Source organism: Vidua macroura, chromosome 29, assembly GCF_024509145.1.
Source record: "Vidua macroura isolate BioBank_ID:100142 chromosome 29, ASM2450914v1, whole genome shotgun sequence".
NCBI lineage: Eukaryota > Metazoa > Chordata > Aves > Passeriformes > Viduidae > Vidua > Vidua macroura.
The window spans coordinates 1407444-1421416 of record NC_071599.1 but is presented as its reverse complement, the minus strand read 5'-3'; the positions used below and the strand labels follow the sequence as shown (position 1 = coordinate 1421416).

General features: G+C 59.2%; 1 protein-coding gene across 1 annotated transcript; it reads right to left on the bottom strand.

Annotated features, from left to right (window-relative positions):
- Positions 1 to 1668: 1668 nt before the first annotated feature.
- On the bottom strand, positions 1669 to 13728 carry ZNF687 (zinc finger protein 687). Its single transcript, XM_054000993.1, has 9 exons — positions 13572 to 13728; positions 9370 to 11474; positions 8017 to 8195; positions 7319 to 7495; positions 6147 to 6309; positions 5319 to 5615; positions 5072 to 5184; positions 3678 to 3819; positions 1669 to 2223 (listed from the first exon to the last, which is right to left on the bottom strand). Exons 2-9 carry the CDS (start codon positions 11470 to 11472, stop codon positions 1762 to 1764), a joined length of 3636 nt encoding a protein of 1211 aa, XP_053856968.1. The 5' UTR covers positions 11473 to 11474; positions 13572 to 13728; the 3' UTR covers positions 1669 to 1761.
- Positions 13729 to 13973: the final 245 nt, after the last annotated feature.

The window sequence follows — 13973 nt, the reverse complement described above, 5'->3', positions numbered from 1 at the left end:
TTTTCCCCCCCCACCTTTTTTTTTCCATCCATCCACCTGCAGGAGAAAAAGGGGAGGGAAAACTCCCCTCATTCCTGCTTGGAAAAAATCAGAAAAACCGGGAATAAAAAACCCAGGGAAAAGAAAAATAATAAAAATCAACCCCAAAGCAAATTCTGCCATCCGGAAAAACACAAAAAAAAAAGGGGAAAAAAAAAAAAAAACCCTTGGAAAACCAAACCAAATCCCAGAATGAGCACAGCAGTTGTTGGGATTGGTGGAGTTTAGTGTATGATACAACTTTACAGGGAAAAGGGAAGTTATCCACAGGGAATCCCGGGAATTCTTCCAGGAATTCTGGGAATAGCGGTGCCCGAGGGGCTTTTCCAGAGGATTTTTTTTGAGGGATTGGAAGTGGGAAAGGTCCCGGATCCCGAGGGGAAGGAGGAGCTGGAAAAAAGCTGGAAAAGCCCCCAGACCTCACCCTCAGCCTGGAATTTGGGATGAGTTTTCCCACTTTTCCTCCAGGTAAAGGGGGCTGGGATTTGAGGGATCCCTTCCCAATCCTGGTTTTTTTTTTTTTTGGGGATGTTATTCCTTTGCCAAAAGAAAAATTTCCTTTTTTTCCTTCTTTTCCCTCCTTTTTTCCCAGCTTTTTCCCCCTCCTGCTCCCTCGGGAATGTCCGGCCGAGTGTCCGAGCCTCCTTCCCGGGGACCTCTGGAATTCCAGAGCTCTGGAATCGCCTCCTTCCCACCAAAATACACCGGGAACGTTCCCAAATAGGGAAAAAAAAATCCAGGAAAAACAAACAAAAGCCAAAAAGTAACAACAACAAAAAAGGTGGATTTTGCTGGAAAAGCTTCCCCTGCCCTGTCCGGATCTGGGAATTCCTGGGAAGAGCCCGGCGGGGTCCAGGAAACCCCAAATTCCCCCCAAATCCAACATTCCCAGGGGATTCCTGGCAGGATTTGGGATCATCCCATTCCCAACTTTCCGTCGGACACCGGGAAGGGCCCTGGGGGTGCTTTATGTACACGGCGCCGATTCCCGGCCTTGGAGCCGATCCCGGAATTCCGGGAATGCTGAGATCCCCGGGAATGCTCAGTTCTCCTTGGGTCACATCCTGGAATTCCGGGAATGCTGAGATTCCCGGGAATGCTCAGTTCTCCTTGGGTCACATCCTGGAATTCTGGGAATGCTGAGATTCCCGGGAATGCTCAGTTCTCCTTGGGTCACATCCTGGAATTCCGGGAATGCTGAGATCCCCGGGAATGCTCCGCTGCCCTCGGGGCTGATCCCGGAATTCCGGGATTCCTGGGAAGGCTCAGTTCTCCTCGGGGCTGATCCCAGAATTCTGGGACTCCGGGATTCCCGGGAATGCTCAGCTGTCCTCGGGTCTCATCCTGGAATTCCGGGATTTCCGGGAAGGCTCAGTTCTCCTCGGGGCTGATCCCAGAATTCTGGGATTCCCAGGAAGGCTCAGCTCTCCTCAGGTCTCATCCCAGAACTCCAGGATTCCTGGGAAGGCTCAGTTCTCCTCGGGGCTGATCCCAGAATTCCGGGATTCCCGGGAAGGCTCAGTTCTCCTCAGGGCTGATCCCAGAATTCCGGGATTCCCGGGAAGGCTCAGTTCTCCTCAGGGCTGATCCCAGAATTCCGGGATTCCCGGGAAGGCTCAGTTCTCCTCGGGGCTGATCCCGGAACTCCGGGATTCCAGGTCAGGCTCAGTTCTCCTCGGGGCTGATCCCGGGATTCCGGCATTCCCGGGATTCCCGGCAGGCTCAGTTCTCCTCGGCTCCCTGCCGGGCTCGGATGAAGGCCATTCCGTGGGTCCGGAAATGCGTCTTGAGGTTGAGCTGGCTCTCGAAGCCCCTCCCGCAGACTTTGCATTCCAGCTTCCCCTCGGCCGCGGCGCCGCCGGAATTCCCGCCGTGGCTCCCTTGGGAAGCGCTCCCCGAGGACTCCTCGGGCTCGGCTCCCTTCTTCTTCTTGTGGGAGATGAAGCGGTGGCGGTTCAGGGAGACGTGGGAGGTGAAGCAGAGGCCGCACTCCCGGCACTGCTGGGAATTCCCGTCCGTGCGGTGCTGCGGGATGTGGGCCTGGAATTCCGCCCGGCTCCCGGCCAGGAAGCCGCACTTGCGGCAGCGGAACGGGGCCTTGGGGCTCTTGGCGGGGGGGGTGGTGCTGTCGGGCTCCTCGCTGCACGACTCGTCCGACGAGAGCTTCCGCTTGCGGCCCGGCGCCTGGAAAAGCGGGAAAATCCGGGAATTCCCAGAAAAGCCCAGGCTGGGAATCCCCAGCAAGGAGCTCCTGGGAAATCGCTTGGGAAGTGAGGCAGCTCCCAGAAGGAATTCTGGGATGAGAAGCCTCCGATGCTGCTGAAATTTCTAGGAAATCCCAGGAATTCCGGGATAATTCCCACCTGGGCAGCCCTGGATCCAAAACCTCCCCACTCGGGTAAAGTTTAGGGCTGGGATCTGTGGGTTCCCAGCAGGAATTCCACCCCCCAAATCCTGCCCCAAACCCCTGAAATTCCCAGGAAACCCTGGAATTCTGGGATAAACCCCCCCAACCCCCAAATCCTACCCCAAACCCCCGAAATTCCCAGGAAACCCCGGGAATTCCGCGATAAACCCACCTGGGCAGGGCCAGATCCAAAACCTCCCCACTCAGGTAAAGTTTGGGGCTGGGATCTGTGCGTTCCCAGCAGGAATTCCAGAATAAAACCCCCCAAATCCTGCCCCAAACCCCTGAAATTCCCAGGAAACCCCAGGAATTCCTGGATAATCCCCACTTTGGATCCGGCAACCCCGGATCCAAAACCTCCCCACTCAGGTGAAGTTTGGGGCTGGGATCTGTGGGTTCCCAGCAGGAATTCCAGAATAAAACCCCCCAAATCCTGCCCCAAACCCCTGAAATTCCCAGGAAACCCCAGGAAACCCCAGGAATTCCAGGATAATCCCCACCTGGGCAACCCCAGATCCAAAACCTCCCCACTCGGGTAAAGTTTAGGGCTGTGATCTGTGGGTTCCCAGCCCGAATTCCACCCCCCAAATCCTGCCCCAAACCCCTGAAATTCCCAGGAAACCCCAGGAATTCCGGGATAACCCCACCTGGGCAGGGCCAGATCCAAAACCTCCCCACTCAGGTAAAGTTTAGGGCTGGGATCTGTGCGTTCCCAGCAGGAATTCCAGAATAAAACCCCCCAAATCCTGCCCCAAACCCCCGAAATTCCCAGGAATTCCCGGATAAAACCCCCCAACCCCCAAATCCTGCCCCAAACCCCTGAAATTCCCAGGAAACCCCAGGAATTCCTGGATAATCCCCACTTTGGATCCGGCAGCCCCGGATCCAAAACCTCCCCACTCAGGTAAAGTTTAGGGCTGGGATCTGTGGGTTCCCAGCAGGAATTCCACCCCCCAAATCCTGCCCCAAACCCCTGAAATTCCCAGGAATTCCCGGATAAAACCCCCCAACCCCCAAATCCTGCCCCAAACCCCCGAAATTCCCAGGAAACCCCAGGAATTCCGGGATAATCCCCACCTGGGCAACCCCGGATCCAAAACCTCCCCACTCAGGTGAAGTTTAGGGCTGGGATCTGTGCGTTCCCAGCAGGAATTCCAGAATAAAACCTCCCCAATCCTGCCCCAAAGCCCCGAAATTCCCAGGAATTCCGGGAATTCCGGGATGACCCCACCTGGGCAGGGCCGGGGGGCCCGCGGGCCATGACGACCTCCTGGCTGCGGGCGGGGTCCGTGACCTTGATCCCGTGCCGCACCTGGATGTGCTTCTCCAGGATCAGGCGGCTGCTGAAGGTTCTCTTCCCCTCCGTGCAGTACCTGGCAACGGAGCAGCCCCGTTTTCCCGGGAATTCTGCCGCAGGAATTCCCAAATTCCAACCCCAAACGGGATTGATTGAAAGCCTGGAGTCCCTTCCCAAATCCTTCTCACTCACGGAATTTCAATTCCCATCTTGGGCACAGCAGGTGGGAATTGAGCCCTCATTCCCTGGGAATTAAACCCTGATTTTCCTGGGAATTAAACCCTGATTATCCTGGGAATTAAACACTGATTTTCCTTGGGAATTAAACCCTGATTCCTTGGGAATTAAACCCTGATTCCTTGGGAATTAAACCCTGATTATCCTGGGAATTAAACCCTGATTCCCTGGGAATTAAACCCTGATTTTCCTTGGGAATTAAACCCTGATTTTCCTGGGAATTAAACACTGATTCCTTGGGAATGAAACCCTGATTTTCCTGGGAATTAAACACTGATTTTCCTTGGAATTAAACTCTGATTCCTTTGGAATTAAACCCTGATTCCCTGGGAATTAAACCCTGATTTTCCTGGGAATTAAACCCTGATTTTCCTTGAGAATTAAACCCTGATTTTCCTGGGAATTAAACCCTGAGTCCTTGGGAATTAAAACCTGATTTTCCTGGGAATTAAACCCTGATTCTCCTGGGAATTAAACCCTGATTCCTTGGGAATTAAACCCTGATTTTCCTGGGAATTAAACCCTGATTCCCTGGGAACTAAACCCTGATTCCTTGGGAATTAAACCCTGATTCCCTGGGAATTAAACCCTGATTTTCCTGGGAATTAAACCCTGATTTTCCTGGGAATTTAACACTGATTTTCCTGGGAACTAAACCCCGATTCCCTGGGAATTAAACCCTGATTTTCCTGGGAACTAAACCCTGATTCCTTGGGAATTAAACCCTGATTTTCCTGGGAATTTAACACTGATTTTCCTGGCAATTAAACCCTGATTCCTTGGGAATTAAACACTGATTTTCCTTGGGAATTAAACCCTGATTCCTTGGGAATTAAACCCTGATTCCTTGGGAATTAAACACTGATTTTCCTTGGGAATTAAACCCCGATTCCCTGGGAATTAAACCCTGATTTTCCTGGGAATTAAACCCTGATTCCTTGAGAACTCCCCCTCTTCCCTCCCCAACCCCAACCCCAAGCCCGGCTCAGCCCTCCCCGATCCCTCTGAGTTCCCGGACATCCCGGTCCCGCCCCGTTTTCCCCCGGAGCCCCGCCATTCCCGCCATTCCCGGCCCGGAATGCCGGCAATACCGGCAGGGGTAGACGCGTTTGATGCCCTCGTGGTTGACGCGGACGTGGCGGCGCAGGCTCGGCGCCGAGCAGAAGGAACGCTCGCACAGGTGGCACGGGAACTTCTTCACGGACTGCGGGGAAAAACCCAGCTCAGGATCCCGGAAAAACCCGGGGAAAACGCCGGGGAAAACCCAGGAGGGATCCAGGAGCTCGGATTTGCCTGGAATCCCCCCCTGGAACCAGCCCGGCCCCGCGGGGCTCTGACCTTGCCGTGCTCCCTCTTCATGTGCGCCACGTACTCGTCGCGCTCGGGGAACCACGAGTGGCACACGCCGCAGCTCCAGCCGCTGCCCTTGGCCTTGCTCCCGGATTTCCGCTGGAACCGGCTGCGCTTGGCTTTGCGCAGCTCGGGCGAGCTCGGCGGCTCCTCCTCCTCCGTGGAGCTCGAGGAATCCTCCGAGTTCTTGGACAGCGGCGTCTCCAGAGGCTCCGGCTTGGGCGTCAGCAGAGCCGGCGATTTCTTGGAAGAGTCGTCCTTGGATTTCTGGGGCTGGTGGGTGTTCTGGGAGAGGGAGATTTGGGAATTTCGGGGTGGGGGGAGGGACATTCCAGGCGGATCCAGGGATGGGGAATCCGTGGAATAACCCGGGGCAGGGTGTGGGATTCATCCCGAAAATCCCAAAGAAACCAGGACGGGCAATCCCGGAATGGCTTGGGGTGGAAAGGATCCTTAAACCCCACGCAGAGCACAGCTCCCCTTTCCCTCTGCTCCCCACGCAGCTAGGGCTGGAATGTTGGCATTTTGGGCTGGAATTACACCATTTTTGGCCAGAATTTTGCCATTCCCATCTGGAATTTCGGCATTCCCAGCCGGAATTCCGCCTGGGACGGCGCCTGACCTCGAGGTGCTCGAGCGTGGCGCGTTTCTGGACCCCGAGTGCTCCCCACTCCCATTTCCCCCAATTTTGGAGGAGATTTCCATCATTTCCGGCCGGAATTTCGCCATTTTTGGCCGGAATTTCGCCATTCCCACCCGGAATTTCGCCATTCCCACCCGGAATTTCGGCGTTCCCAAGCCGGAATTCCGCCTGACCTTGAGGTGCTCGAGCATGGTGCGCTTCTGGGCGAAGAGCAGCGGGCACTGCGGGCAGCGGAAGACGCTGACGCGCTGCGGCAGCAGGTGCTGGTCGAAATGCGACGACAGCAGCGGCTTGTGCGTGAACACCGTGTCGCACATGGCACACTTGTAAATCATCCTGGGGCAAAACCGGGGGAAAACGGGCAAAAACGGGATGGGGGGAGGCGGGAGAGCGAGGGGAAAGGGAGGGAAAAGGAAATGGGAAAGGAGGGGAAGAACAGAAAGAAGGGAGGGGGGAAAGGAGGGAAGAAGAGGGAAAAAATAGGGGAAAAGGAAGGTGGGAGTTGAGCTCATCCCAGCCACGGAGGGGGTTCTGCCCATCATGGAATATTCCCAGTTCTCCCAGTCCTGGAATCGCTCAGGCAGGAGAAGCGCTCTGGCATCACCACATCCGTCATTCCCAAGCGCCACATTCCCAAATTTTCCAGCCAATCCCACCAGCAACTGCATTCCCACGGCAAAACATTCCCAGACCTCCCATCCCAGCCTCTTCTTCCCAAATCTCCCATCCCAACCTCTTCTTCCCAAAACTCCCATCCCAGCCTCTTCTTCCCAAAACTCCCATCCCAACCTTTTATTTCCAAATCTCCCATCCCATCCCAATCTCTTATTCCCAAATCTCCCATTCCAACTTCTTATTCCCAGACCTCCCATCCCAACCTCTAATTCCCAAATCTCCCATCCCAACCTCTTATTCCCAAATCTCCCATCCCAACCTCTAATTCCCAAATCTCCCATCCCATCCCAACCTCTAATTCCCAAATCTCCCATCCCATCCCAACCTCTTATTCCCAAATCTCCCATCCCATCCCAAACTCTTACTCCCAGATCTCCCATCCCAACCCCTTATTCCCAAATCTGCCATCCCATCCCAACCTCTTATTCCCAGATCTCCCATCCCATCCCAACCTCTTATTCCCACATCTCCCATCCCAAACTCTGATTCCCAAATCTCCCATCCCAACCTCTTATTCCCAGATCTCCCATCCCAAACTCTTATTCCCAGATCTCCCATCCCAAACTCTTATTCCCAGATCTCCCATCCCAGCCTTCTTCTGGGACGAGGCCGAGCCCGCTCCCCGCGTCCCGGGCGCCGGGAGTCCCCGGGAATTCCCGGGAATGCTCACTTGGACTGCTGGTTGCTGAAGCCGGGGTGCTGCGTGTACACGTGGGCGTGGGCGCTGGGCGCCGACTTGAAGGCCATGGGGCAGATGGGACACTTGTGGAAAACCTCGCAGTGGGAACTCTGGATGTGGGACTTGATGGAATTGACGCCGCCGAAAACCACGGAGCAGCTGGGACACCTGGAAAATTCCCAACGGAGACCGGGATGCAGAGCAGCTCTGGGAATTCCCAATGGAGACCGGGATCCAGAGCAGCTCTGGGAATTCCCAACAGACACCAGGATCCAGAGCAGCTCTGGGAATTCCCAATGGAGACCGGGATCCAGAGCAGCTCTGGGAATTCCCAGTGGAAACTGGGACCCAGAGCAGTTCTGGGAATTCCCAGTGGAAACTGGGACCCAGAGCAGTTCTGGGAATTCCCAACAGACACCAGGACCCAGAGCAGCTCTGGGAATTCCCAACGGAGACCGGGACCCAGAGCAGTTCTGGGAATTCCCACTTGGAACCAGGCTCCCAAACAAGCATTCCCAGGATTTCCCGGATTCCCTGCCTGTATCCCACCCCGGAGGAGCCCTTGATGTGGGACTCCAAGCTGGCCCAGCAGGAAATTCCCGCCGCGCTCACGCGGGGGCAAGCTCCATTTGTGGAGCTGCCCCGGCGTTCCCGGCGTTCCCGGCGTTCCCGGGATCCCCGCTCCGTACCTGTAGCCCACCCTGCGGGAGAAGTGCAGGCAGGACTCCTTGAGGTGGGACTCGAAGTTGGCCAGCAGGAAGTTGCCGCCGCACTCGGGGCAGACGTGGGGCGGGCGGCTGCGGTGCATGCGCTGGTGCGCGCCGAAGCTGCAGCGGTTGGGCAGGATCATGGGGCACGCCGAGCACACCTGCGCCAGCCCGGAGTCACCGCGGGAATCCCGGGAGCCGCCCAGGGCCCCGGCATCCCGACAGCCGCGGGGAGACTCCAGCAGGGAATGGGGCTGAAATGGGTCTGGGAAAATTCCCAGCTGGGATCGGGATCCCAAAGAATTCCGGGATAATTCCAACAGGGATCAGGATACCAAAGAATTATGGGGTAATTCCAACTGAAACCAGGATCCCAAAGAATTCCGGGATAATTCCAACAGGGATCAGGATCCCAAAGAATTCCGGGATAATTCCAACAGGGATCAGGATCCCAAAGAATTCTGGGGTAATTCCAACTGAAACCAGGATCCCAAAGAATTCTGGGATAATTCCCAGCTGGGATCAGGATCCCAAAGAATTCCGGGATAATTCCAACAGGGATCAGGATCCCAAAGAGTTCTGGGAGAATTCCAACTGAAACCAGGATCCCAAAGAATTCTGGGATAATTCCAACAGGGATCAGGATCGCAAGGAATTCTGGGAAAATTCTAACTGAAACCAGGATCCCAAAGAGTTCTGGGAGAATTCCAGCAGGGATCAGGACTGATGGGAGGGGCTGCATGGATCCATGGATCCAAGGCTGGATGTTCTCCCCGCTCTCCCATCATCCTCCCACTTATCCAGCACGTTCCCACCATCCCCCAGTGCCCTCCCAGTGCCCTCCCACCCCATCCCAGTGCCCTCCCAGCATCTCCCAGCCCACCCCAGTGCCCTCCATCCCATCCCAGTGCCCTCCCAGCCCATCCCAGTGTTCTCCCACCCCATCCCAGTGCCCTCCCACCCCATCCCAGTGCTCTCCCACCCCATCCCAGTGCTCTCCCAGCACCTCCCAGTGCCTTCCCAGCACCTCCCAGTGTTCTCCCACCCCATCCCAGTGCCCTCCCAGCACGTCCCAGTGTTCTCCCACCCCATCCCAGTGCCCTCCCAGCACCTCCCAGTGTTCTCCCACCCCATCCCAGTGCCCTCCCAGCTCATCCCAGTGCTCTCCCACCCCATCCCAGTGCCCTCCCACCCCATCCCAGTGCCCTCCCAGCACCTCCCAGTGCTCTCCCACCCCATCCCAGTGCCCTCCCAGCTCATCCCAGTGCTCTCCCACCCCATCCCAGTGCCCTCCCAGCCCATCCCAGTGCCCTCCCAGCCTCTCCCCGCTCTCACCGTGCTGCTGCTGCTGGTGGCCACCGCGACCTGCTGGAAATGCGCCGCCAGCCCGGCCTTGTCCTTGCACTGCTCCTTGCACTCCAGGCACCTGAAGCAGCTGTAGCTGCTCTGCTCCGCGCCCAGCGGCAGCACCGGCAGCTCCTGCGCCGCGGCGCCGCCCTCCTGGGCCACCTTGCCGGGCGGCAGGGCCAGCGACGCCAGGGGGGTGATGTCGGGCTGGCCGATCATCTGCTCCAGCGCGATGGGCCGCATCACCAGGTGCGAGCACTGCATCACCAGCCCCTTGTCCTTGTGCTCGCGGGCGTGCAGCAGCAGGCTGCACTTGTTGAAGAACACCAGGCGCTTGGTGCAGTGGTTGCAGGTGACCTCGATGCGCATGCTGCGCCGGTCGTAGTGCCGCGCCAGGCTCTTCTCCAGCGCGAAGGCGTCGCCGCACTCCAGGCAGCGGTAGCCCGAGGGCGGCAGGGCCAGGCTGGACTCGGCCGGGGGGCTCAGGTTGGGTTTGTAGGTGGGCAGCAGGTTCTTGCTGTTGAGGATCTTGTTGAAGGCCTCCACCAGGCTGGACTGGCTGCGCGAGATGACGGTGCCGGCCACGCCGGGCGCCGCTTTGGGCGGCGCCGCGCCGCCGTTGGCCTTGGCGCCGCCGTTGGCCCGGCCGTCCCCCTTGGGCAGGGGCTGGGGCACCAGGCTGAGGATGTTCTTAGCCACGGATTTTCCGGATTTCCCCGGGAGGACCACGGATTTCTGCTGGGCCACGCTGGCGGCGATGAGCATGGCGCTGCTGGCGCTCTGGATGGTGGCCACGGGCAGCACCGTCCCCTTCAGCTTCGTGCCGTTGCCCAGCTGGACGCTGACGATCTTGGGCCCTTCCGCGCTTTTCAGAGGGCTGCAGAGCTCCGACCTCTCCTTGGCCGCCGCCTCCGCGGCGACGCCGGCGGGACTTTCCAAGGGCTCCTGGGAATTCTGCTCGCTCGGGAGTTTGGTGGAGGGCGGCTCCGAGTCCGAGGACACCCTGGTGACCGTCCTGGTGATGCTGCCGCAGGAGGTCTTGATGGTTTTGATGCGCACCTTGAGCGGCCGCGAGGAGCTGGAGGACGGCGAGTGGGTGCTTTCCTCCTCCTCCTCCTCCTCCTCTTCCTCCTCGTCCTCCTCCTCGCCGCTGGAAACGCTGGGAGGGCTCCCCATGGACTTCCCCAGCATCTCCCGCTCTTCCTTCAAGGAGAGCTGCTTGGGGGAAGGTGGGATGGGAATGCCCGGGGAGGAGAAGGGCTCCCGAGGGCTCCCGGGCGAGCGTTTGAGCTCGGCCGCGGCGCCGCCGTCCAGCGCCGCCGGCTCCGATCCCGGCCACGCCGCCACGGGAGAATCCTCGGCCGAGTAGCGGACGGTGACGGATTTGAGGTGATCCAGCACCAGCCCCTTGGGGCTGCAGCCCCGGGCCGGAGCCTCCTCCGAGTCCGACTCCTCCTTCTTGACGCAGGCCACGGGGTGGGCTCCGTCGCCGGCCGCTCCCGCCCGGAAGGGCGCTGGGAACGGCGGCTCCAGGCTCTCCGTGCCTCCTCCCAGGGGCTCCTTGCAATCCAGGGACGGGCTGGGGGACGCCGCCAGCGAGGGCACGGCCAGGGATTTCTCCTTGGCTTTGCACTCCCGGGTCCTGTCGATCAGATTGGCGCCGTCCTCGCTGGGGTCGGGGCTGAAATGGGAGAACAAATCCAACGCCTTGGGATTCTTCTCCTTGGCCCAGCACTCCCCGTTGGAGGAGGCCTCGGCGGCGCGGGCTCCGGGCGACCGGGGCGCATCGGGGGCCCCGAAGCCGTTCTGCAGCAGCCGGGGCGCCGCGCCGTGCCCGTCCTTGCCGCGCGGCTCGGGGCCCTCCAGCTGCTCGGGGCACACGGTGTTCTTGACGATGACGCTGACGGCCGAGATGTCGGCGTGGGGCAGGACGTGCTCCGGGGCCGCGGCGGCCCCCGGCTCGCCCGGGAGCTGCTTCCCGTGGCTCTCGGGCTCCTCGTGGTGCGCGTGGATGGCCTCGTTGGCGTCGATGTCGGGGATGTCGAAGGCGGCCAAGAGGTCGTCGAAGTCCGGGGTTTTCATGTCCCCCATGGCTGGGAACGGGGGGACAGGGGTTGAGGGCGGGGGGAATTCGGGGTTTCCAAGTGGGAATTCCCACGTTTCCATCCCGATAAACCCCGGGGATAAATCCTGGTGTTCCGCGGTTCCCACTCCCCTTCCACCCCAAACGCTCCCCTCCATCCCAAAAATTCCCCCTTTTATCCCGAAAATGCCCTTCCCACCCCAGCCCTGCTGCCGGTCCATCCCCTAAATTCCCGGAACTGCCGGGAAAGCCTCGGGATCCGAGCCCATCCCGGCAATTCTGGCCCCATCCCGGCTCAATCCCGGCCCTGTTCCCGACCTGGAGCCGGGCCCAGGATCTGTCACATCCCCGGGACAACAATTCCCTGTTAACCCCTGGAATTCCGGCACTTCCAGCAGGCCTGGAAGCTCCAAGGAATTTTTTTGTTTCTTTAGGGGAAAAAATTCTTTTCACGAGGAGGGGTTTGGATCCCACGGTTTTCCAGCTTGGAAAACTGGGAAAAAAGCCGTGGATCCAACCTCTATTCCAGCCCCAAACTCCCTCTGGATTTGAGGTGGGAAATCAGGGATCCAGCGCCAATTCCAGCCCCAAACTCCCTCTGGATTTGAGGTGGGAAATCAGGGATCCAGTGCCAATTCCAGCCCCAAACTCCCTCTGGATTTGAGGTGGGAAATCAGGGATCCAGTGCCAATTCCAGCCCCAAACTCCCTCTGGATTTGAGGTGGGAAATCAGGGATCCAGCGCCAATTCCAGCCCCAAACTCCCTCTGGATCTGAGGCTTCTGGAAAACCCCCAGCAGGTGGGATTCCATTCATTTTCCCTCTGGAATGTGCCTCGGGATCGGGAGAAGCCCTTTCCTTTCCCATGGAAAGCCTCCCCAGGCAGGGAGTGAATCCTTTGGAAACGCTGGGAATTGTTTTCCAGGGGGGAATTGTGCTCTTTGTCCTTTCCCATTCACATCCAGATCCCTGGGGACAGATCCCGGATTTCCCACCCCGACTCCCTGATCCCAACCCCAGCTTCTTTTTGGGGATAAACCCACCCCGGCCTGGAAACTCCGGGAGGAGCTGCTTGGGATCAGGAGCCGGGTTTGGAAAATCCTTCCCGCCTCAGTTTGCCGGGGGGGGGAAAAAGCAGGACAGCCACAGACAGGGAGGGATTATCCCAAAATTCCACCTGTGGCAAACCCCGGCTTCCAAAGCGATGCCAAATCCTCAATCCCAAATCCCCAATCATCCCGAAACTCCCGCCCCCGTGCCGGCGCAGCCGCCTCGTCCCGAGGGATCCGTGCGGGATTAAATTCCCGGGATTTGGAGGGAATTAATTCCCGACCATCTGCCGGCCCCGTCCCGACCATCCCAAGGGATCCCGAAAATCCCAAAGGAGCCAGGAGGGCTCAGCATTCCCGATTTTCTCGGCATTCCCGATTTTCTCGGCATTCCCGATTTTCCCAGGATTCCCACAAGGGCTGGGGGGGGGGGGGGGAGTCCGGGCAGGGATTCCGTGGGATTTTGTGCTTTTCCCAAATATCCAGGATCCCAAGGTCCCCATCCCACTCTCAGGCTTCCAATCCCGAATTCCCCATTCCCATCCCGAACTCCCCATCCCAAACTCCCCACACCGACCCCAAATCCCCCAAAATCCCAGGATGGAGGGGATGACCGTGACCCCTCCCAAGGCCAGGATTTGGGATGGGGAAGGACTGACCGCGACCCCCCCCAGAATTTCAGGATTGGTGGGGGGGGGACCATCCTGATCCCCACAAATCCCGGGATATTTTTTTGTGGGAAGGCGTGAACACGACCCCTCCAAATCCCGGGATTTGGGAAGGGAGGGGGTGACCGTGACCCCCCCCAGATCCCGGGGTTTTTCTGTCGCAAGGAGTGACCGTGACCCTCCAAAATTCCAGGATTTGGGGGGGGGGGGGGGGGGGTGACCGTGACCCCCCGCAAATCCCGGGATTTTCCGAGGGAAGAGGTGACGCTGACCCCCCCAAATCCCGGGATTTCGGGGGCCGGGCCCCCTCAGGCCGCGCTTCCCGCCCAGGCCTCGCCCCCCCTCAGGCCTTGACCCCCTCAGGCCGCTCCCGCCCCTCAGGCCCCGCTACCTGCGGCTGCGCCGGGGGCGCTGCCCGCGGCCGGCTCCGGATGCCGCTGCCGGTTCGATGCCGGTGCTCGATGCCGGTGCTCGATGCCGGTTCCCGCTGCCGGTTCCCGCTGCCGGTTCCCGATCCCGCTCGGTCCCGCTCGGGCCCCTCAGCGGCGCCGCTTCCCCTCCGCCACTTCCTGCTTGGCCCCCCCGCCCCGCCGGCCGCTCGCGCCGCGCGTTCCCGCCCCCCGCCGCGCTGTCCCATTGGCTGTGCAGCCCGTCACTCATCGGAACCCACATTCTGATTGGTTCGCTGCGCTGTCACTCAAAGCTGAACGCGGCCGTTCGCACTCCCCATTGGCTGAGCGGGACCCGCCCCACACCGGGCGCGTTGATTGGGAAGCGCGGGTGTCATTCAACT